Here is a 21744-nt window from a genome sequence, read left to right as displayed (position 1 = left end):
AGCATTTTCATAGCAAATGAAATTTAATTAAACATTAAATTCTTAAGCCTTCTGCCTTGAAATTATTTTGAGATTTTTGTTTTGTTAAGAGTTTTTTATCAGCATAATAGAGAGAATAATAGGTAATAGAGGTAATAATAATATCATGTCCTTATTTAAAACAAAAAACTTCACCCACGTTGTTATTGCATAGAATTTCTTGGTTTAAAATTATGTTAAAAAAAAAATGTTATGTTAAACTATAAACTGTGTGTATACTCAATAGCCTTGTCTCTCGGTGGGGTATGACTGTCAGACTGAAAAACAGATTGTGTTCAGTGAGCTGGAATATCTCCTGAGAAGATGCTGATTCCACTTGGAGGACAAGTTAGTGATACCAGCTCTGTGGCTCAACACAGAAATTGTGAAGAGCCTGTTGCTCAAACAGCCCTTCATACACCAAAGTGTGACTGTAGAACATGAAGGCAGTATTCTGCGTAGACAATTCTTTAGTATATATTAGATAAATCATTCAAATATGTTCCTTTTGAGTGCTTAAGAAATATAGTTTATTTTCATAGTTTAATGCTAGAGTTGAACAAGAAGTGATTAGCTGACTTTCCCTCTTCCTTTAGGATTATCACTTAAAAATTACGTGATGTGTGATGAGTTGGAGATTCTGAACAGGGAGATTGAAAGGTTATTACAGAGCAGCAGCGTGGAAGGAAGCACTAAGAGTAACTCAGACTGTCTTCAGACATCACTGACAGACTCGGATGTAATCACTGGTTCAGACTCTGGAGCAAAATACGAATTAGAGCAGGTATTCAATGTCGTGAGATACAGTAGTAGGGTCTCTCAAACTAGGTTATTTATTCTCCTGTCTTTTTTTTTTTTTCCTCAAGTGGGAATAGTTGACACAGTGTATATAATGTATGAAGTCCTCTGTAGAGAAGGTATAGAAGCAGGAGATGCTGATGTAGATCTAGTTATATAATATGGTTCCATTCCCTTCCCTGACCCCAGAATTCCACTTTCCCACAGTTGTGCAGATTATGAAATTTACTGTTCATGAAATAGTAGCGGTCCACTGAGAATCACGTTTGGGTGGGGTTCTTTTTTCCCTATGTCATTGGTGTTCACCTAGAGATAATTATTGTTTAGGAAGTAAAAAGGTGTTTCTAAACAGCAGGTGGTTATCAGAATCTATTTTTATTGCTTTGAAGCAATTGTTAGTGTATTAGGGGTTTCCTACACTCTGTTTAATTGCAGAGTCTGGCCCTTATCACTGTTCTTTACAGGCCAGTTGAAAAGTGACTTTTTTATCCCATTCATCAGGTCCTACTTTTCTTCCCAAATTCTTTTCCTGTGTTGCTCTAGAGTGATGGAAATAATGATTTTTCCTTGAGATTTTTCAGCCTATTTAACTCAGAAGCAAACAGTCTGTGTTTCTTTCACTTTTTTTTTAATGTGAACCCTTGGACTAAACAATGGGCTTGTTTCAGTACTTTAAATGCTCTGATTCTGAAATGTTTTCTGGGCTCATTTTTTTGTGGGGATAAAATATGTGATTATTAATGTCACCTTCTGTTCTTTGAAGGCTTCTGAAATGCTGTGCATTGCAAACTTCTTCAGCAAAAGGGACAGTGATAGGGAATGCTCCTTACATCTTCTGTGGTGAATTTCACAGACTGGTTGATCTTCCCTACTGGTGAACGTTGGTGTACTGACACAGTTTAATAGTGTTTCTGTGTTTTCATTGCGTAATATATAGTTAGTAAATTTAACTCTCAGAATACTTTTAAATACTGGCGATTAATTTGTCAAATACAGCTTTTTACTGTTCTGAATCTTGATGGACTCTCTATGAATTGATGAGTCTCATCTGTTGGTAAATGGTGGAGGTAGTGTTGCTTTACTTAAACTTTTCATTCCTGTTTCAATGTCTTTCTGAAAATGGAGAACTGATAAAATGGCAAAGCATGAAAAGTTGGTTTATAATGGAGATAAAACAATTCCAAGCTGAAGCATTTGGTGGTAAGATCACTTTGTAAATACATTGTTGTCTCATTTCATTTCTTTTTTTCTTTTCCAGCAGTCATCAGAAAAAGAATTTTTGGTATCTGCTTCTGCTGACAACCCAGAGAGACAGTCTGGTGCTTCTGAATCAGGCAATTCAGCATGTGCCGGAAGGATAATGCTGAATGACTCTGATCCTTTGCTGCCCTCTTCTGGCTCTCCTTTTAATTCAGCTCAACAGGGAGAAACTGTTCAAACCTCTAATGCTGTGTCAGGTAAAGCACGTTTTGAAGAGACTTATTTCTTTTCATTTTATTTCGAGTTAAATCTCAATTTAGATTGCTTCTGCCTGTAATTTTTAGCATGTCTTCACTTTTCAAAGTAAACAAAGTTGTGAATTTTGACTGTTTCATCTTGTTCTGTTCTTGCTTCCATGGCAGCCTTTTCCTGATGTGGTTCTAATTTTAGTGCTGCCTTTAAAAACAGAGCAAGAAGATGCAGTTAATGATTTTTTTGATAAGGGATTGGGATTTAAGGATTTAAAGGGATTTCATATTTCATCCTACAGGCTTAAATTCTTTGTATTCTAATGGGAATATTAAGTTGGTGACCTGTAATTTTCTTTTTATAGTATTTCACTGAATGACTTGAGTTGCAATTTAAATATTACATTTTTAACATAAATATGGGCTTTAAAATTCTGTCTTTATTGTTTGCCTAGTAGTGATAGCTAACTTTCTGTTTTAACACCATATTAAATATAATAATAGAAAACAAGAATTACACCATAGAGAGATCGTATGTGATACTGCATCAGTTGCATTACTGTTGTGCTGTGTGTGAAATGAGGCATTTGTTACCAAGGTACACTGCAATGCTGGAAACAGATTGACAAGTTTAAGAAAGGATGCCTCTGAAAACTTACGACTGTAATATATACAGCTTTGATGCTTTCAGTAATACTGTTAGGTGAGAATTCTTTAAAGTGCCCATCGGGATTAACTGGGCAACTCTTGTGCCAGGAAAACACAGGTACCTGCTCCAGAAATGTGTTTGGGAGATGGCTAGCTTTTCTTCTTGGTGCTTTGAAAATACTGTTTCTGTTTATCCATTTCATTTTGGTATACTTAGTACTGCATGTTATAATCTTATGTGAGCAGTCTAATTGCAGTGACTGCAAAATATAGTTGCTGAATTCTAGGAATGCAGTTTGCATGGCATACAATTCATTTAAAACATGACACTGTAGTATAATACTAACTTTAAAAACTTATTTGAACTAGATTATTCCTGAATGCTCAAAATGTAGTCTCAGTCTTGCTTTATTTATTCCTGTCACTTGCTGCTGCTTCTCCTGTAGGAAAGTCTTCTAGCACACTGGGGAGAACATGGAAGTTTCTGTCTCCCCTTTCCCCCCCATTCTGGTAGAGCACGTAGACGAAAAACCTCCTTGCAAATAATGAAATCAGTGAGCAACCTTTCTCAAGTATCATTCAAATGATTTTTTTTTCTCTGAAAAGTACTTCTGAAGATCTTGATTTTTGTACTGTTTCTTATAATTTCATCTAGCAAATAAACCTTTATAGAGAAGCAGTGAAGGCTGTATATATTTTTGGAACTAAGTTTTAAATCTTATGTTTGTCTTCAGTGTTTCAAGGTGGGGAGAGTGGTGTCTATACTATGGAACAAGCTGTAAGCTTACAGCCAGTGTCTATGGAATCTGAATCTAATACTGACAACATGGAAAACAGTTCCCCTGGTAAGATTTCTTCTTAAATTGGGCAGAAAGTAAGATTATTTGTCCATCATATATGTATGTTTTCAAATAACGCAGGAGACCGTAGCATTTGGATTGTTTTGGTGCAGTTGTTATGTAAGTAACTGCTGCTGCTGTGGCAGTTCACAAGGAAATACTCATCTGTTTTTAGGGCCATAAAATGAGGCGGAGATATGTTCATCTGTTGCTACAAAGAAAATAATACTGTGCTGTTGGGGAAAAAAGTTTAAGAAAAACATTATTCACCACTACTAATTCAGTAACTTTTCTCTTGGTTTTTAGCATCAGCTTTGGATGAAAAAGATGAGCAAAGCAATGAGGAGGAACAAAAATCTATCAAGCCTACAAGCAAAGAGTTCAGGAAAACCTGGGGGTTTCGAAGGACTACAATTGCCAAGAGAGAAGGTGCTGGAGACGTTGATATGGACTCTAGTGAACAACAGCCACAACAACAGCAACAAAGCTTAAACCTCAGGCGTAGTGGGCGACAACCAAAGAGAACAGAAAGAGTGGAAGAATTTCTTACAACGGTAAGGCGCAGGGGGAGGAGAAATGCTCCTATTGCTTTGGAAGATTCAAGTGAACCTGCATCCTGTCCAGCTACAGATGCTGAAACTGCATCAGAAGATAGTGTTGAAAGTGCTTCAGATATAAAGCCTGGAACTCGCAGAACTGGCACTAGGAGTAGTAAGGAACAGAAAGGCTCTAAAAGCAGACGCACAAAAGAGGAAGAGGAGGAGGAGGATGAAGAGGAGGAGGAGGAAGATACTTCTGACAGTGACAGTGATGGGTTAACACTGAAGGAACTGCAGAACCGACTGAGAAACAAACGCGTTGAACAGAAACCTACACAACTGACACTGAAAGAAATACAGAATCGCTTGAGAAAAAGAACTTCAGGGCAAGATCCTGCAGAAACGGATAATGTCCAGTCTGATCAACCAGTTAAGACTGAATTATCTGTGAAACAGGAGCCTGAGATTGTAGATAACACTGAGATTGCAAGTCAGGTTGTTGTGTCTGAAGAAAACACTGAAGATCTTCAGGTCCAAAAGGAGGTCAAACCTACTGCTGGAGCAAAAGGAATTACAGATGAAGAACCTGAAGAATTGCCCAAAAGCAAACCAGAGTCTGAGATTTATGACCCCAATGCACTCTATTGTATTTGTCGTCAGCCTCATAACAACAGGTAGGCAGAACTTTCAGTTAAAAATGCAGTGCTAGTAGTTGGAATTTTTTTGTGATGGAAAAAACGAACCAAATGCTATGGCTTACTTTTTGAATATGTGTAAATAAGCTACTGGTTTTATTTGAAGTTTTGGGGAGTTTATAACATATTCAGGGGGATATATTAATGAAAACAAATGAACAACTAGGCAACAGTATGCTGATATCTTAGCAGGAAAATTAATATCTACTGTTTAAAAAAAAAAAATCAAGTTTTGACTATAGTCTTCTAATGTTTTACTGTTGCTCTTTTTTTTTTTTTTTTCAGGTTCATGATTTGTTGTGATAGATGTGAGGAATGGTTTCATGGTGACTGTGTGGGTATTTCTGAGGCTCGAGGGCGGCTGTTGGAAAGGAATGGTGAGGACTATATCTGTCCAAACTGCACCATTCTGCAGGGACAGGATGAGTCTCTTTCAGAAACAGACCAACAGGAAGCTAAAGCAGGGCAAGTAAACGTGGATGGTACAGAATTCACGAGCATAGGAACAATTGAACACAAGTCTGTTGAGGACCAAGGCATCAAGGGTAGGATTGAAAAAGCTGCAAATCCAAGTGGGAAGAAAAAACTCAAGATATTTCAACCTGTAAGTATTTCAGGTTTTCAGTATTTTTTGTGCTTTGTGAAGTACATTAGCAAATAGCTTACTTGTATGGCAGTAAATCCAATTTTGCTTATTTAAAGTTAAATATAAATCTGACCAGCTCTCTAAATGTTACTGTTCAGCAACAGTTTATCCATAGTTATATCAGTGTAGGAGCTAACTAAAACAAAGAAAATATTTTTGGAAGAGGTGATTTAAAACATTTATTTAGGTGTAAGGAAATGCCACACAATGTGCTCTGTGATATTTAACTTTTTAAAATTCTGTTCTGGAAATCAAAAATCAAAGTTGTGGACCGTCTTATTTGAGCTTTAAAATCTCAATTTTTTACATTTTTAGTGCTAATGGAAGTTCTTACTTAATGTTGGCAAGTGTCTGTGTTGGAGTTAGTACCAGCTGTTACAATTGCCTCTACTTCTAGTTGAAGTTCTGGTATTTATTGTCGTGATGCTTCCTTAAGTTAGTAGTATATAGAGAATTGTTTTATATTGCCTTTTGAAAGGGTAATATAAAAATGTGCAATTAAAATTATTGTGAATTCTGGTATGAAATATAAAATAAGGTCCAATTTTGTAATAGCAAGTTTCATGCTCAAATCAAAATAGAGCCAAAGAAGCTGCTTCAGCTCAAGGCATGCAGATTTAAAACTTCATGCTGTGGTGATCATGTCTGTATTACTGAAGCTACCATAGTAATGCCAGTGTTTTCCTTCTTATTATGACTTGAAGACCATGGTTAGTGTATTTGTTATCAGAAGGCTACAGTTGTTCAGATTTGTGTGAATTTGTTCTTTGACAGTCTTTGAATTTTGGTGTCAATGACTTGGATTATAATCTTCCTGTTGTAGAAAATTTTTATGCAAAATACTTATGAAAAAAAGTTAGCAATTTAAATATCAGAACTATTAATATTAGTACAGTGAACTTAAGTACAGATGAAAGCAATGTGAGCTTAGTGTATACTAAGTACTCTCTTAAGGTGATATGTTAAATGTTTACTCAGATGTTTGCAAACAATTTCAGCATGTTGAATGTACACTTGTACAAACTTGTACAGAAGTTCAGAAAGTTTGACTGCTGGTGGGTCTGCATTTCTGACAGCATTAGTATTAATTTTGAGTACTGCTCCTACTTATCTTTGGTATTACTGTGCTAGCATGTTACCTGAATGGGTTAAACATCTCTTTTAGTGAAAGAAAAAGATAATTACAATTGCCTGGTAGGGAAGAAATACTAACATTTTAGATATTCTTTTGGCATTTTGAAAAAGAATAGAACTGTTTTGTTCATATTTGACAGATGAGTCCACGTTTTGAAATAACAGAACTTGACTGTTCAGTTTGTGTGTTATCCCATGCTGTCCCTCATACCTCAGTGAGGATCTCTCTGTATAGAAGCAAGCAGCCCATTCCCTGTGCAGAATTCCCTGCCTATTCTAGGGAATGAAATCATTGCTATTTCATAGCAATTTCATAAATCATTGATGGGCTGAAAGTACTCTGTGTTACGACTGACACAGTTACTCTGTTCTTACACCAGAATTCTAAGCACTTCACGAAAGACTCCTTTTAATTGCTGTCCATAAGTACCTATTACTTAAGAATTGTAGTTTGTGATTAAAACTCCTAGGAGTTCTATAAATAGAAACAGCAGTGATGAAAGTTTTGTCATTATCTGAGTAATGTACTTAATAGTTAGTGATGGCTGTTAACTGAAGTTTGAGGTGCTTCCTAGGGAAATTTCATCCTTCTTTATTGAACTTCTTAGTTAAGTGTATACATGATGGAAAAGAATATAAATCACAATGTCAATTTTTATGGGAAAAATCCCAAACCCAGCTTCTATCAGTCTACAGCAACTAACTAATTCTTGACTTTGGGGGAAAAAGATGTTAAGCTATGTAAAGATTATTTATTCCAGTGGAAATAATGCTTAGAAACTGTTACTTCGATAGTTAGAAACCAGAGTTTATGGAAGAGAGTGAGAGGCTGTCTCCATCCACAGCGATTTCAAGTATTAGGTCAGTCAGTTGTATAACTGCAGTTGTATAACATTTTAATGAGTAATCTAGAAGATGAAACAAGTGATACTGACCTTACGTACTTTGTTTTTGAGGGATGTGCTATGTTTTCCTCTCCAATGTTGAGATTTAAGTGACATTGAGAGTAGTGTTAAGGAAATGCAGATTTCATATGTGAACTTTTAAATATGTAATAAGTATTAGAGTATGACAGAATTGTGTAGGAGAATGGTTGTGCTTATGCCAGATGAAGACTTCTACTATTAAAATTGGTAAGCCTCTTGAGCAAGAATTACCTGTATGCCTCAGTAGCTGAGTGCCTTTTTTTGCATGTGGCTGGTGCTGAAGACAGCTGCTGGTAGAGGCATAATAAGCACATAAGCAAAATGTGATTTAGAAATCTTTATCTTGTGAAACCAGCTCTGTGCTGTTAAGGAAGTTCTTCATGTTATGTGGAGGATCAGAGCAGAAGCATTTCTGTGTTCGTGGAATCTAAAAATCGGTGTCCATTAGTTCACTGCTAGCAGGATGACCAGTACAACACATTCTAAAAATACTGTTGCAAGAAATGAAATGCTTTTAATTTGTATGGGTTGTTTGTGGCATCTCAAGGATGAAAATTATTCTTACGTAGATAATTGCTTAGGTTACTGTCTAGCTGTAGTCTGAACTTTTGTAAATTCTTCATGTTGTAAAGGTTTCTGATTCATTTTTTGAACTTGTTCTACTTCAATCTTCAGGTAGTTGATGCTCCTGGTGTGTCAAAGTGCATTGGTCCTGGCTGTTTCAATGTGGCTCAGCCTGATTCTGTGTATTGTAGCAGTGAGTGCATTCTCAAACATGCTGCAGCCACCATGAAGTATCTGAGTACAGGCAAAGATACAAAACCAAAACCTAAAGAGAAGACCAAACCAAAATCTGAAAAACCTGGTGTGACAAAATCTCATCTCCAGGTAAGTTAATATTTGATCTGAAACAGCTGTGTCAAAGAAGAGTGGCTTCTTTCTATGCTCTCCTTTTTGAGGCAAACAAAATTGCCAAGTTGTACATTAAAGAGAAGCATCTTTTTTTTTTTTCTATCCTGTTTTTTGTTCCTTTTGTTCTGATGAATTGCTCTCCTGAAGTTTATTTTGATAGGTAGGTAGGGTTTCTGGAAAGGACTCTCCAGACAGGAACACTTTTTGTATAATTTAATACAAAAAGTAGTATATCATTTTATTCTAAAGTTAATTGCAAGTTTTTGCTTGTTTAATTCCAAATTACTGGATTGGGTAATATTTTTTTAATTACTATAAACTGTGAATTGTTGTGTTACTGTATTATGTGTGTGGTGTGGGAAGTAAAACAGTGAAATTAAAACCTCTCTTTCCTTTTGAAGCAGCTATAAAGTGGGTAGTAATAGTTTTTAAAACAAAGGAGAGAAAACACTGTTACGAGGTTTTTTTTTGTTTATTAATCATTTCCTGCTCCTGAAGTTAGTGTGTTATCTTTTACTTTAAAGACTTGGATTTGAGTTGCATAGTGTGAGTTGTGTTTACAGGAGCTTACTGTGCAATAAATTTGCTTACCTAGATGTAACTGTATCACTGCTTGTTTGTGCAATGCAATATATTTGATGAGTATTAGTAATTAAACGTCTTTCAACCATTACAGGCAGGCACTAAGCCTCTTTCAAACCAGAAGAGACAACTTCCTGAGAAAAAAGAACCGAATGTGAAGAAGACTGTTTTGTCAGCTGCCAAGACTGAGGCAAATACTCAACCTATTGCTAGAGAGCCAGCAGCAGAAAACACCACACCATCATGGGCAAGCGATCATAATTACAATGCTGTAAAGCCTGAAAAGACTGCTGCCATATCATCTTCACTGTTGTTCAAATGTATGTATCGCATAGGGATATTCATGAATAACCACATTTTCTTTGAATACCCATCCATTCTTGGCTCTGCAAGACTAGGGAGTTCAGGGTTAGGGTTGGTTGTTTGTTTAACATGGCACAAAGCTTTTCTCCACCTTCAAAGATTCACACGCAGAGATAAATGGAGACACTAGCAGAAGTTTCATTTGTATCGTGGGACAGTTGTATGATTAACAGCTGATTTGTGAATGCAAACTTCATGATTAAGCTTTAAATTTTTCCCATAAAGACAATACCTGTTTGTAATTAGAAAAGGTAAGTATTGCAACGTTTTTAAAGTTTTAACAAAAAGGTCGCATAGCCTGCAGCTTGAATCAGCAACTGACTGTACTACTTTGAACTGTATTTTTGTGATTTAGATTTCTCACCTGTCTCTCAGGTCTTACATTTTCATTGTTAGTGACGAAAATGAAGTCTTCGACGTGGTATCCAACAGCACTTTTACACTTCTGCAAACAGCTTTTAACTGTCAAGTATATTCAAGCTCTTCCTACTGCTTTTCTTCTTTACATGAAATGATTTAAGGGCCATTCTTTACTTTTAAGTTTGGGGGGAGGAAGTATTTTTTTTACCTTTCTATTTATACGTTCATACTTCACACATTATCCACACACACAAGAACACATCTTGAGTGGGTATTAGGCAGAAATATTGCATATTTTTGCAGGTTTTGAATAGCATCCTTGTAACACACAAAGGTAAGTAAATACTGCTTTGTAAACAGGTGGTCTTGCTAATGTTCTTTTACTCAAACTAAGTAGTTTTGTGATGCAGTGGTGGAGCTTCAAATGAAATCTTACATTGCACATTTATAAAGCACATGACTTAGTATCTAATATTTTCCCAGTTGAAAATTAATGAATTCAGGAGTTCAGTGCTCTCAGCTTTCTTAACCACACTTCAGCCAACTTTTATATTTAGAAATAAACATAGTTATTAAACCCTTACTTTATATATAAAAGTAACTGGTAAGTTCATAAATCTTCTAAGTCTAATTTTTAAACACAGGGAGCACTGTGTACCTTATGTTGCTCCATTCTACTATAGCAGTTACTAGGTGCATTTTAATTTTGTTTACCCAAATGGAAAACTTAAAGGGTTATAATTTTTCCTTACATATTTTTTATACTCCTAGTTGATAAAATGCCCTGTGCCTATTTCTATAATGAAGTCTTAAAATACAAATTTCTATAAAATTGCATTTTGAGTTTCTTGTAAAGAAACTTGCTTTTTAATCAGAAACTACATTGTAGATGTAGCCGATAATTTGAAAAGACCAAAATGAAACAAGGGCCTATTTTGCATGCAAATTCATATCACACCTCTATCTCAGTATAATTGCAAGTGTTGATATAACCACAGTACTTAAAATGCTCTTACTCCTATAGTTCTGTTTTCCTTGGAGACAGAAATACAGATCTTGAGATGAGTTTTTTTTTATTTTTAAGAGGCTTGCTCTTAAACTTTACAACACAGAAATTACACAGATTGAACCAATTCCAGTAGAAAATAGGGCTCCCTTAACTAAACTGTTAAATTAGTGCAAAAAAAAATCTGTTTATACCAGACTTCAGTAATGAAAACAACCTAATCTGTGTGATGACAAGCTTTCATATCAAGTGCAGTGAAGAACTTCACATTGCTGTCACTAAGGTAAGCTGTGCTAATATGTGGACATCGTGTCACTACTAAAATACCAGGTAAATTGTATGTTTAGGTAAAAAGATTGTCCTGCTTTTTGGTTGGACTGGTGTATTCTGTCATCATGAGAAGCTGCTGTTGCATCTTCTTCAAGAGTATTTGTTGTGGTTTAACCTGGCACTGAATGATACCAGTACTCATATTTCATAGAGCTGTTAATGAGTGGGACTCTCGGGGGAGATCTTCCATTAAGAAGATCAAAGTACACTAACTGTGGTACACCTGTCCTGTTTTACAGCAGTACTTAGGGAGAAACAAATGAATGCTGCCCCCTTCTGGACTAGAGGTAGCAAGGTTTTCAGAGCACTAGTTCGGGTGATTTTTAAAGAAAAGCAAACAACAACAACAACAAAAAAACACTTTACTTTTGTTATCCCCTCTCAGTTTTCTTCATTTTTTTTGTGCAGTTCATTTTCTGTGCATCTAAGAACTAATCACAATCTGAATGGTGCTTGCTTTTATAACTTATGATCCCACATTCAAAGGACACCTGGACTGCCTTGTTCCTATACACCTCCAGCAAAACACGGAGACTCTCAGGGCAATACAGTAATGCTAGGATCTGATAATCAGAAAGTTTGGGTGTATGAAAGTGTGATTTTGTAATGCTGTGTCAAGGCAGGAAAGATGCCATAACACATTTTCTCTCCTTAATCTTTATACTCAAGACCAGAGGAGTTATCACTCAGGTGGTAGAATTAATGTTGGAGTATGTAAGTATCACTGTAGAAAGAAAAAACAAGGCCATTTCTGCACAGACTGCTGCCTGTTCAGACGAGTTTGTACCTGCTTATGTTGTGACTCTGCAGTTGAGTATGTAGATACACTGGTGTGGTTCAGCTTAAATGTTAGGAAAGGATTTTACTGAAGTCATGAGCATGTTTGACTGCAAGGACTGCACTATTTATTGTTAAACTTGATGCTTTTATTTTTGTGTGAGTGCTCCCTTATGAAATACAGTAGCTTGGGCCAAGTTCCATACTGTTAACAACTAAACTACTTCAGATACCTCAGTTAAGACCTTGAAAGCTAAGGTATCTTTGCTTAATACTACATTTATTCTGCAAAACAGGCCTGTTCTATGAGGCATTAACTATTGAACAGCACTGAAGGAGTAAGAAGAGCTCCTACGTTTCTGTTCCTAGCAGTTTCCTAGGATGTGGTTCTGCATATGTTGGTCTAGGCTTAACCCTTTGTAACTAGAGGAGCTTTCAGAAGGGCTGCTGAGGGATCAATAATGATCTGAATACTTAACAAGGAAGCTGCCAGAACTGCTGAGAAATTCATGTTGGAGTTGGCTTTGGAAAGATTATAGAGCAGAAGTTTCTGGTGTAGCACAGCTCCTGTGCCAAACTTGCATCATGAGCGTGGTGGGGCTGTGCTGGCACAGGGGCTGCTGGGCAATCTGAACCCTGGCTCTGGAGTGAGGCAGACCAGTATTGGCTGCTGAAGCCAACATCCCCTGGGACTCATCCTCTTAAAAGGAGCAGTGGTATCCTTGGGGAGCAATTACCATCTCCTGCCTGTGAACTCCCGGAGCTCCCCTTCTCTGCTCTACCAGGTATGTTACATCTGTCCTGTGGTTGTCAGCCACTTGAAGATTTTTGCCATGTGTCTTTTGTTAGGAAGGCTGGTCTCTGCTGACAGCGTATTTTCTGTTGTGCCTTTCAAGCACCCAGCATCCTTGTGGCACTTGGATAACAGAATGCCAGCAGAATTACCATAATGGGTGCTTGGTTTCAGTGTGAGGAACTGTCACAGGAGGGATGATGGGATGGGGGAGACACATGGTACAACCTACAGATGCACTATGACTATCAGGGTGGTTTACCTTTTGTCACCAAAACTGAAAGTGATGCAAGTTTGATTAAAAAACCTCACCACCCTCTATTGCTGTTTTGCGTTCTTTTACTAATATTGCTTTAGTTCTCTGAACTTAACTCGATTGACTGGAGAGCTGGTGAAAAAGATCTTCCTCTGATAGTCCCCCAAATAAAAGGGTTTTATTGAGACCATCTCCTTGCACTTTGAAGTCGAGTATTGCTGCTGATACTGGTGCTGATGGTTCGCTGTGCTGATCTCTATACTGAACTTGGAACCTGAAGATGGCCTGTCCCTCCAACGAACGATGGTGCTGATCCAGAAAAGGTTCTTGAAAACAAGGAGATCTCTTGTTTTTAACAGTGGACGGTGCCTCTCTTTCTCTCAGGAGCTGACATAATTATGAAGTAGTTGTCTAGTATGAATCATAATTTCATGTAAATTAAAGCAAAGCATTGCACGTCTAAGTTACAGGTTTGCATGAGGATAGCTACAGTGCTGGCTTCAGTGCAAACAAATCACCACTACAAAAAAGCCCTTTCTCTTGGTTTCCTAAATTAATCAGATTTAATGGCAGATTCACTTTGTGTGCCTGAATGTGGAGGCTTGACACGGAGAATCAGCTTAATTATGAACTGCTCGTGTAGATCAGAATGGATAACTGCTTTTGAAGGAAAAAAGGGCTAGTTTTTGGTGATAAGGTTTGATTTGATCTTAAAAGTGAAAACAGGCAGAGTTCACATTGTTTCAGAGGCAATTAACAGTGGAAACTAACACCCAAACCTGTTTAAGAATAGTTCAGCTCTTCTGAATGACTTGAAACTAATCCTAAGCTATCTGAGAGAAATGACAAGGCCAAAAAAAAAAAAAAAGCAAACCTGAAAAAGCCCCAAGCTTCAGGAGTGCAGTAATTGCACAGCCATGTAACAGAAGCTGTTACAAGCTACACCTCACCTTCACGGCCTTGGGCATTGAGTGCTCAGTGCCACAAGAGGGTGCTTCAGTGGCACCTAACAGGATTGACTCTTCGACAAGTTTCTGAGGCTCAGATGTCAGGCATGCATCCCAGCAGCGTGACTGCAATGGCTGCATATGAGGAGCGCTTCTTGACTGGTAAGTAACTTCCCGTTGTAGAGTGCTTTATAACTGACATCTAAAGCACCAGCTCACCCATGTATTTTGTTCAGCTTTTAGTTAGGTAATGCATCAAGAGATCTCACCTAAACTCATGGGTTAAAGCTCTGTAACAGCCACTGCAGTGGGGTACAGAGCTGACGTTCTGCTCTAAGATTGTTTCTGGCACTAGTCGTTCAGAAAGGGGTCAGTCATAACCACAACTGCATGAGACAAGTTTGTGCAAGACATGGGCTGAATGAAGAGAATGAATGAAGAGAAGCTTCTAGGAAAACGTAGTTCCAAATGAGGCTGGGGAAGTTTTTTTCCAGTCTTCCACTTCAGCATTTTAGAAAGGTAAACTTGCTGTTCCTGAACTCTTAAATATTGATAAATAGGGGGTGAGACTTTTAATTGCTGAGCCACATTCAGACTGGACAGCTACAGTAGATAAGTGATACGAGAAAAACTGATGGTGTAGCTGCTGCCTTCCTCTTAACGAGGAGCAGCATGACCATATGCAACTTCACTGTTCTATAGGCTAATGCTGGTGTATGGTTGTTTTTTAATTCTTAAATACTTCTCTTCACAGCTGAATTTCTATCAGACGTTTAAGCTGTGGTTAAGGCGAGTGCTGTGTCCAGCCCTTAGAGATAGTGTAATTACTTGGCTCAGGGTAATCTTCACACAGGCTTTCAGAGAATACATCTTGATAGATATTCTTGCTTTATTAACTGCAAAACTACACTAATATTGTGAATTTGCTGTAATTTTTTTTCTGAAAAGGATGCCAAATCCTTTTGGATATAATGACCAATACACTTCAAAAGGTGGATCCCAAGTAGCTGTGCACTTTTTTCTAAAATCCTTTATTTTGGTGAGCAGGGAGAATTAGGAGTATCCATAAAACCCATGTATCCCCCAGCAGTCTCTGCACTGTGGGCATGTAAAGGCTCACCAATCTGCTGTGTTAGTGAAGTCCTGCTCACTTGTCAATATGTTGTGACAGTGAAGAGTTCTAAGCAAGCTGAATGAGATGCACCTCTCATCCCATCTTCCCTATGCTTTGTTGAGGGAATTCTTATCATGGAGGAGGAGAAAGAACCCAAAGCATTAGTATAGGTAGGGGAGGAGGGAGAGCACATCTAATACTAGACAGTGACAATGGTAGAAGAGGCAACAGTTCTGTGCATTAGCAACCTTGTGCCAAGGTTTTCAATTCTGTAGTGAATAACTTCCATGACTGCAAGATGTTTTTCACAAACCAGAATTTCTGTAGTGTTCTGGACTGCTAGTTGTGATGCTTTGTTGTTGTGAGGTTTTGTTTTAAATCTAAGCCTTACAAACTCACTACAAAACACTTTTTCAATCGCCTGTGGTTCATCTAAAGCATAGCTTAGAACTTGAGCAAGAAATTTGGCAATCTTAGCTATGATCCAGTTAATGTTAAAATATAGCACACTTCTCCAGGTGTTTAAATACTGGAGTAACTAGATGTCTCCAGCAAAATAATGTCACAAATGAGATAATTTAAATATAAGCTGTGAGGGGATGGTGGGTATCTTGAAGTGGCTTTCTAAAGCTACTGTTGGAAAGATTGGGAGGAGAGGAAGAGAGACCAAAAATAGGCTTCAGCGTTATCTCTGCAGAAAAATTTTTGAAGAGGCTGGGGGAAGAACGAAGTTTCCTGTGGATAGCTTTCTTGGTAGTGGTGCAAAACACAACTTCTCCATGCAGGTGAGAGATTACAGCACAAATGCATCCTGCCAATCCTTCACTGAAAATTATCGGTGCTACCGGTAATTTGTGGAAATCATTCTTGAGTTGGATCTAACCCATGTTATGATGCTGGAGCATCAATGCTGAACCTTAGAAGTATACTTGAACATCTGACCTTCAACCGGCTCATCTGTAACACAGCAGATAATGTGGCAGTTCTGCACCACTTAAAGGAGTTTTGTTCTTAGCTGCGTGTTGCAATATTTGGCTTAGCTTTAACAGGAATTTCCTCAGGGGTGGTGTTCTCTATCTGATGACATCTAGTGGGAGAGATTGTAGTAATGTCTGTAGTTAAGATAACAGTAATGCTGTTTCATAAGCCTTAAGAAAAAAAAAAAAACACCTTTCTAGCTTTGTGCTCATTGGGTCTCACTGGCAATGAGCCGATTCATTAGCTCCATCTGTACCTCAGTCTTTTTTAGCCTATGCCTCTCTTCGGTCAAAAAGAATCCTGCTCCTGTCTAAGTGGTTCACAAGACAGAACGGGTAATGTGGGAATTTACTGGGGAGAGATGGGGGAGTTGTTTTAAGTATTCTTAACGTCAAGCCCAGGGATTCTGAAGTGTTGGATGGAAGAGTCACCAGACGCTTCCTTCTGGCACTGATCTGGTGAAACCTTATTCAGGCTGGTTAAGCTGATGTTCTGTAGTCTTTATTTTAAAATTGGTTTAAGAGCATTTATTGTAGGTACACTGGAGCTGCTGATTAAAAAAAGGACTGAAAACATCACAGTACAAAGCACAGCAGCCCCTGTGTGTAGTAGGCATTGACTGTGTCTTCAAGCTGTTCGTGGTCCACAAGGCGAAGTGATTTGAAGCTCGCGGTCCAAACAAATACCCGGTTGTTATTGTTCCATCAGTTTGCTGAGCAACGGTGACATCTGTTCAGAAATTAAATTCCACGAATGTCAACATACTGTTCGCTGGAAAGAGTACACATTACTGTACAAGTTTCCCAAACGTGCTCTTGTCATAGCACGAGTTTTGGGGCTGTGCTGACATTGTGACCAAGCCAATAGGGCAGTGAGCTGCTGGCAGAAGAGGCAGTCCTGCTCCCTCCCTGCACTCGGCTGCGGCTCCTGCCTCTGGGCATTGACTGCAAGACCTGTCCAAGGGCAGAGGGAGTTGGTGCAGCTGGACTGTCTGCAAGTGGAACCGAAACCTCAATAGGTCGAACTTGCTTTCTCAAAGTCATTATGAGATATGAGTTTCTTTTGAGATAAGGTTCATCTGCTGACATTGCAGGTTATTAGTATATAAAGGATTTAAGTATCCATGATTTGTCATCAATGCACACATCATTCTAATAAGCTTCAAATACAGTGAGATGTCCACAGAATCAGTACCATCAAGTACTATTAGGTAGACAGTGTTAGTTGATGTAAGGTAATATTTTGGCTTGTGAAACCATTAGTCTTTCACAAAGCTGAAATATTTGCACGTTCTCTATTGGCTAAAACAGCAGATGTGTTATGTTATGCTGGAAACCTTCTCAGTGCATCTGTGTTTCTGCACTGGGAATTTCACTCTACCTTTGCACTGCTACCATTTACGTACATTACATGTACGTATTCTTACCCATGATGTAGTTATTAGGATCATAAGGTTTAGAGTATGAATGTATTTCTTTAACAAAAACAACATCTGATTAACACAACATCTTGGCAGTGCTGTAGTTAGCTTTATCAGTGTTCTTCTTAACCAATTTGAACAAATGACTGGAGAATATAGGGTATTAAATATAACTTTAGTATTTAATGGTTTGTAATTATACTGTGCACAACTAAAGCTCTTAGCACTGAGGACTGGATTGTACTGTGGTCATTTTGTTGAAACCTGAGCTGTGCTGTCCTGCCTTCCATAGTGTGTCACTGAAAGGTGCTGCTGTTCCACTTGACTGAAGAGATGCAAGTCTGTGCAGAAGATGCAGTAAGCTGGGAAACAGAAATTCCTGGAGACTTATCATGCACACATTCTGGATATTCCTCTTCTCTCTTTTCAATAATGTTAATACTGGCTTTTTACCTCTTTTAGCTCTGGATGCCTCATTTGACCAAACCAAACCCATCAGCAATAGTTTCTAATCCCTCTTGGGATGACTGAAGACCTCCTGACAAATAATTCGGGGTTGGTGGGGTATGCTTTGTGGGGGGAGCATCAGAAAAGTCAGTGTGGGTTCTGCTGAGGCTCTCCCCAACTCCATTGGCAGTCTGACAGTGAGTGGGACAGCCTCTAGGGAATAACTTGAGAGTGACTACTTTTAGAGTAAGATCTCCACGTTCTTTGAAAGGTTTCAATATATTTTGGTAGCTGTCTCATTTTACACCTCAGATAAATTTCACTCTGAAAAACTGAAATATTACACGTTTCAAAAACAAACAAACACACTAAAAACAGGATAAATGATTCTTCCAGCTTCTTTCCTTTGTGTTCCAGTTTAGACGCACTTCTGCACTTTGCCTAATGGAAGTTCAGATGCAGCGTTTATTTTTAGTTGATCTGAACCACCAGTTTCTGTATTTGTAGTGAAACTACGATGATAACAGCCAACATAGCAAAGCTGTTCAAAGCATTCCTTCTGCTGGAGGAGTGTATGAGTGTTCAGGGTCAATTAGAACTGAGTTGTAGACAAAAGTCAGGAGGCTGTTTTATCCAGGGTTTCATTCACAAAGGGTATTTGCAGTATGTTTCTTAAGTAATTCAAACCTTCCCCTTTTGTGGCTGTATTTCCATTCAAAATTTATGCTGTTCTGATGTTTCTTGGATCAGGCTTTACAGCTGTGCTTCCACCTTTGTCCATTCCAAATCTATTTCAGAACATATGAAAGTTGGATGCATCAGACCCTTCCTGATAATTGCTGCTCTTGTAGCAGATGAGGAAGGTGAAGAGGGACTTATTTGGTCTTTGGTAAAGTTATCTAAACTTTCTGAATCCTTTCCAGAAAGTATACAGCTTTTTTGCATCTAGAGCTTCAGGACCACTACTTCCATTGACAAATCCTTACTAATTGAAAGCATCAGATAAAAATTAATGTGTTAATTGGTTGGTAGTTAATTGCAGGTTTGTGAGAGGTGAAAAAAGATTTTTGAGGGAATAAGTTTGGCTTTTCTAATTGGAAGTGTTGTATTTCAGTAGGTAGGTTCACTCAGAGCCCATCGTTGTTTGGACTGTTGTGATACACGTGTTAGTGCTGGCCCACTGTAACCATAATGTTTCTGGTAAGCTGAGGTGGAACAAATCTTGTTTGCTGTACAAGGGGCTGTTTTTGGCTTATTTTGTTATTCTGAATTGTTTCTGTTGATGCCAAAAGGTGGATGGATGAAAAAGCAACTGAAGGAATGGTTGGCTTTGTGTCCCTCTCAAGTCTAACTTAAATGTGAGATTATGTCTATTGATCTGTTTAGTAATGGTAGAAAGAAAAATTTGTTTAAACAGCAGTTTTGGATGTGGTGAATGAAATAATGGGATTTAGATGGCCACAGCCTGAGCAATGATTTTAATGTTTAATTCTGTAAATCTAGGGTTTAGCTGGAAACTGAACAGCAAGATCTAATCATAATTTATAATTGTGGTAATGACTAAGTAGATGGAGAATGCAGTTAAAACTTTCAGCAACTTCTGTGTTATGTAACTTGGTTTTCTTTTCTTGTTCCTTAAAAAGTCTGTAGAAGGGATTTCTTAAACTTCAAGAATATTAAGCTTGGGGTGATATTAATTCAGTCACAAACTGGTGGAATCTAGTCAAGTCAACCTTCACATGAAAAGGTTCTACAAGTTACTATGAGAATTTTTCCATTTAAATATAAGATATGGGTTGTTTTGATTCTGTAAGTGTGGGGTTTTGAAGCTTGATCATGAAATCCAACTCAGGAATCTTTGAAGGTGGTGCCTTTTTCAGATTTTTTGCATAGTGCGTGAATAAGATTTTCAGTCTGTACAGCTGAAGTGGAACCGTTAAACTCCTCAGTCTGGCAAGATATATTATTTTGCATTCAAGGCAAATTTCTTCTCTCAAAATTTGTATCCTTGGTAGTTATTCTCCAGAAGAGTCATTTCACAGACTTCTTTATAGATTGGTAAACAGTCTTTGTAAATACCAAGCTATAAGTGTAAGTATTTAGTATTGTACTGTTCTTCTTTATTTTGACAGCTCAAAAGGGAGATAAAAAGAAGGAAGACAAAGCAGCAGAGCACACTGTGGCGTCAAAGAGGGCTGTTGCTTCAACATCTATGGCAGAGAAACAGACATCTCTCACTAAAAATCTTCTTCCCAAGAAGGCCCCAACCTTCTCTAGCTTGTCACTAGCCAAACAGCCACTGAAGTCTTCTACTGGGAGTTTCAAAGGCGTAATTCCCAAGAAGCCGTGGCCTTCGTCAGACGGTGCTCCTTCAAAGCCTTCAGCTCCACCTCCTGCCTCATCGCTTCCCAAAAAGCCAGTTGCATCTTCCAGTTTGGGCGCAGGACTCAAAAGGCCTGCTCCATCTTCTGTTCCCACTGCATCTGGAAGTAGTCAAGTGAAAGTATCGGCTGTCCCTATCCAGTCACAGCCCAACTCTCAGATTCGACAAAATATTCGGCGGTCCCTAAAAGAAATTTTGTGGAAGAGGTGGGAATTCAGAGCACTTATTTTGTATAGGAAGCTATACCTGGAAGTAAATGTTTAGCCTGCAGTTTTATTTCTTGGGATATGCGAAATTGAGGGATTTAACTTATACTGGAAACTGGTGAAAATACATTTAGCATTTCAGGTTTATTAAAAATAAAAAATCTTGATCTAAAATCAATGTGCACGTGAAAAAGCTTTTAAAGAAAAGGCACGAAGCCACTATCCCATTGCTGCTGAGACAGTGACATCTGAAGAATTAAACCACAGCACAGAAGCATTTGAGGTGCAGTGATCTGAAGTTAAAATCTGGCGATGGCGGTGTTTGCAGATGTAGAGGTGGTACAAAAATAGTATTGGGAATGTCACAGTGAAAAGCTAGTAACTGTAGCACATGTATAAATAAAATCAAAAAAAGAATGCTGAAATGTTGTCCCACAAGTGCTGTTAAAGCTGTGGTCAGCTGTCAAGGCTTACACCACTGCGTTCTGGTAGTGTCTCTGAACTAGAAATTCTCACAGTGGGAAGTCTGAGCTTAAAACTCAAGAGCTTAGGCTTCTTCTGTAGCTCATGGCAGAAAGCTCCACTTTGGTGCCAGGAGCAGTCACGGAGGCTGACCTCAGCTCATCCAGGCTGTCTTTCATGTCTTCTGTAAACAGAGGCAAGAGGTTGCCATACCTCACAGCTTGAGGTCCTGAGATAGGCTTTGGTTTTGAGATGTCTTGAAAGAGACGCGAGTCCCTGCTGGGTGCAGAGGAGCTCAGGTTCTCTCCTTCCTCTGAGAGGTTATTTTTTAATGAATGCTACCTGAAGATTCATGCCTGACATAAATGCGCGGACATTTTCTTGTTTTTAACAGAGTCAACGATAGCGATGATCTGGTTATGACAGAGAGCGAAGTAGGGAAAGTAGCGCTAAATATTGAGAAGGAGATGTTTAATTTGTTTCAAGTTACGGACAACCGATACAAGAGTAAATACCGTAGCATCATGTTCAATCTCAAGGACCCAAAAAATCAGGTTTGCAATTTCCTTAAACAGTAAATATACTGAAATATTATTTTTTTAATATGTTAAGATCTATCCTGAAAATTTTGTGTTTCAAGTTAGAGACTTACGAATTATACAATACAAGATTATTTTAAATCCTTCCAAATCTTTTTTAAAACATCTAGTAGGAATT

The 21744-nt window shown here is 38.1% G+C and overlaps 1 protein-coding gene across 3 annotated transcripts in view; it reads left to right on the top strand.

Annotated features, from left to right (window-relative positions):
• The window catches only part of DIDO1 (death inducer-obliterator 1), a 47344-nt gene that overhangs the window by 10173 nt on the left and 15427 nt on the right, over positions 1 to 21744 (top strand). The window contains exons 2-10 of one of the 3 annotated variants that reach the window (XM_085241320.1): positions 615 to 802; positions 2075 to 2273; positions 3647 to 3757; positions 4058 to 4964; positions 5271 to 5589; positions 8367 to 8579; positions 9280 to 9505; positions 20109 to 20565; positions 21422 to 21581. In XM_085241320.1, coding sequence (XP_085097446.1) covers positions 638 to 802; positions 2075 to 2273; positions 3647 to 3757; positions 4058 to 4964; positions 5271 to 5589; positions 8367 to 8579; positions 9280 to 9505; positions 20109 to 20565; positions 21422 to 21581 — 2757 coding nt within the window. In that variant the 5' untranslated portion in view covers positions 615 to 637. The remainder of the gene's footprint in view (positions 1 to 614; positions 803 to 2074; positions 2274 to 3646; positions 3758 to 4057; positions 4965 to 5270; positions 5590 to 8366; positions 8580 to 9279; positions 9506 to 20108; positions 20566 to 21421; positions 21582 to 21744) is intronic. The other 2 variants (XM_085241322.1, XM_085241321.1) reach the window with 2 other exon arrangements.

Source organism: Meleagris gallopavo, chromosome 22 (assembly GCF_905368555.1).
Source record: "Meleagris gallopavo chromosome 22, MGAL_WU_HG_1.1, whole genome shotgun sequence".
NCBI classification, from domain to species: domain Eukaryota; kingdom Metazoa; phylum Chordata; class Aves; order Galliformes; family Phasianidae; genus Meleagris; species Meleagris gallopavo.
Note: the sequence above shows the minus strand (reverse complement) of the source record. Positions and strands in the feature narration are given on the sequence as shown.